This window comes from Physeter macrocephalus, chromosome 5 (assembly GCF_002837175.3).
Source record: "Physeter macrocephalus isolate SW-GA chromosome 5, ASM283717v5, whole genome shotgun sequence".
NCBI classification, from domain to species: Eukaryota; Metazoa; Chordata; class Mammalia; order Artiodactyla; family Physeteridae; genus Physeter; species Physeter macrocephalus.
In genome coordinates, this window is record NC_041218.1 from 11887017 (window position 1) to 11890051 (window position 3035).

The 3035-nt window shown below is 44.7% G+C and overlaps 1 protein-coding gene across 1 annotated transcript; it reads right to left on the bottom strand.

The window, feature by feature from the left end:
- Positions 1–952: 952 nt before the first annotated feature.
- On the bottom strand, positions 953–1830 carry TAS2R60 (taste 2 receptor member 60). Its single transcript, XM_024128727.1, is given in 2 exon segments — positions 953–1257; positions 1260–1830. Coding segments are annotated over 2 exon segments (876 nt in total).
- Positions 1831–3035: the final 1205 nt, after the last annotated feature.

The window sequence follows — 3035 nt, forward strand, 5'->3', positions numbered from 1 at the left end:
TCTGCGAATATACAAATCCCAGGTAACACACACAGCTGCACACATGCACAAATCACACCATGCTCTGTAAAGAGAGTTCAGACACCAGGAACTCTTGCATGAAAGGAAAGAGAGCTTCACTGCACTAGATGGCCAGAAATCAGTTAAGGATGAAAAAGAAAATATGGTTTTTCAGGATGAAGCCAAAGGAAAATTGAGTTTCCAAAAATCTTCTCCAGTCTGATTCAACAGATAAAAAGTGAATCGTGGGCTTCCCTGTGGTGCAGTGGTTAAGAATCCGCCTGCCAGTGCAGGGGACACGGGTTCGAGCCCTGGTCCAGGAAGATCCCACAGGCCACGGAGCAACTAAGCCCGTGCACCACAACTACTGAGCCTGCGCTCTAGAGCCCGTGCTCCAAAACAAGAGAAACCACCGCAATGAGAAGCCCGCGCGCTGCAATGAAGAGTAGCCCCCACTCGCCGCAACTAGAGAGAGCCCGCGTGCAGCAACAAAGACCCAACACAGGCAAAAATAAATAAAAATAAAATAAATTAACTTTTTTTTTTTTTAAAGTGAATCGTGTGTCCGGATCCTTGCATACAGTTTCCAGAAGGATAATTTTAAACACCAAGAGTTTAGTCACAGGAAAATAAGTTTCCTGCTTCTTTGGCCACATCAAGTCCCACAGGGAACATTTACTATATCAGTTACACCCTTGCTAAGTGGAAATCAGTGACACTAGACCACTAGTTCAGTACATTCCATCTCACCTTGAAATCCTATTTCACTGAAATCATGAAATGCATCAAACAGGGAAAGAGCATTAAATGTGGCAAAGAGATTTAAAGAAGCAATGTCCCATTCTACCCAGGCTTTCTGCCGTAGAGTCTCTGAGGCTTCTCATCAATTGCCAACTCAAGATGCCCATGCCCTGAGGAGCGGCCCCTCTCCAGCGCAGCTCTCAGCCCGCGGTTACTCAAGAGAAGAACAATGGGGGGACCACTGTGCACAGATAAATCCAGCCTGCCACACCCAGTACCTGAGTTCCCGTGATGGAAACACACCTGAGGCACTGAGCACCAGTGACAGAAAACAGGAAACGAAGAGGACAGCAAAGGAGATGAGAGCCAGGAGAGTCTTGATGTGTGCCTGCGTGCTGGCATCATGAGAGCCTGAGATGGACAGGGAGACCTTCTTGGTGTGTCTTCCCAGAGATGTAATGAGCAAAGCCACGCCAGCGATGAAGACGACAGCAGGGACTGTCCAGGTAACAATTTCAAAGGGAAGAAGTCGAGTCTCTCATATGTTCTCACAGCATCCCCAGTGACATTCCAAGATTGCAGAGCTCTCTTTAAATAGTTCTGACATATTCTCTGGTTGCCTATGAAAAACAGAATGGGGCTAAAGCTGGAGAACCCCACAGAGCTGAGCAGCATCCATGGAACCAATGCAAACACCATCTGCTTCAGCCAGAGGAAGACAGGGTGGGTGAAGGTTGCGATTTTCACACAGTAGAAGAAACTGAGCCAGGTGGAGAACCATAACGTGACAGCATTCAAGAAGTCCCACTGAAAGGCTAGGAACTGGAATACAGGGTTGTATGGGAAGGCTATTGGATTCAGGAAAATATAAATGTTCTTACTCATCACCCCCCATCACAGACAGAAGCTAGAGGCTCCCAGGCTGACCAATAACTTATTGCAGGGTGACAAAGTTCTCTGCAGCAACCACTCCATGCCCAGTGCCATGGTGATTAAGCCATTACCCACCACTGCCACCAAGCACAAAAGGAATAAAATGGTAGCAAAGATAAAGGCTATCTTATCAGCCAGCTGAGGTCCTGGAACCATGTCCTCTCCACTCATCTCTCCTGCAGACAAGATGGGTCCCAAGACTTCAAAGTCTATTCCTGTAGGGTGGCTCTGGAAGGTCCTGTATGATGCTGGTCTCTCCAGCTTCCCTACATACAGAGGATAAAGTAGAGGATGTGGGCTATCTGAGGAGGGTGAAGAGGTTTCTTCTTCTCAGAACAGATGCAAATATCATTAAGGCTCAGTTTCAAAAGTCCCCCTGCCTGCCCATGAATTTGCCTCTCCTTCCTCTGCCTACTGTCTGCCCGTATCAACATTGGTGTGGATACTGTATCAGGCCCTTGCATTTAGCATCCCTTACATGGGAGCTTATACCTCTCTCAGCTGACACCTAAGATATGACCACACACCTACTGGCTGCTCTGTGAGGAAATCCAGTGAGCACACCTGCTACTAACAGTCAGAGCTCACATCCTTGGTTGGCTGGTATGTTCTGGGCATTGCTCTAAGTGATCTTCATTGTGTTTAGTTCTCACAATGACCCTATGAAGCCAGTGCCTTTAGAAAACCCCTTTGACAGGCAGAAAACTGAAAAAAACCTCTACTGAGAGAGGTTAATTCAAATACTATTACTTGTGATGACTGTCATCATCAAATAGAACATAGCAGACAATTATACATAATCAAGCAAGTGAATTTTTTAACCATATTTTATTAGTGACCTTTAAAGGGCATTTCATATAGGAAACCCTACTATGATAGCTATAGCACTAATGGGCTATGGCAGGAAGAACTCTGGGCTAGGAATCAAGGCAAGTGTTAGTCCTAGTTCTACCATCACTGTGAGTTACTGGGTATGTCAGTAGGCCCCTGTGCCTCAGTTTCTCCATCTGTAAGATGTGAAAAGTATCATCTGTTCTAATTCACAGGATAAGACTAGATTCTAGGACTAGAATCTCAGTTTTCAGAGTGAAAGAAGACATTAAATGGATTGACATATATACACTAATGTGTATAAAATAGATAACCAATAAGAACCTGCTGTATAGCACATGGAAGTAGTCCACTTCGCTGTACAGTAGAAACTAATACAACATTGTAAAACAACTATACCTCAATAAAAAAAATTTTTTTAACATTAGAAACATCAAAAAAAGACATTAAATAATTTTATAGATGAATAAATGAAGCGTCAAGTTATAGATTAAGACTCCCACCTAGGGATTCCCTGGTGGCGCAGCGGT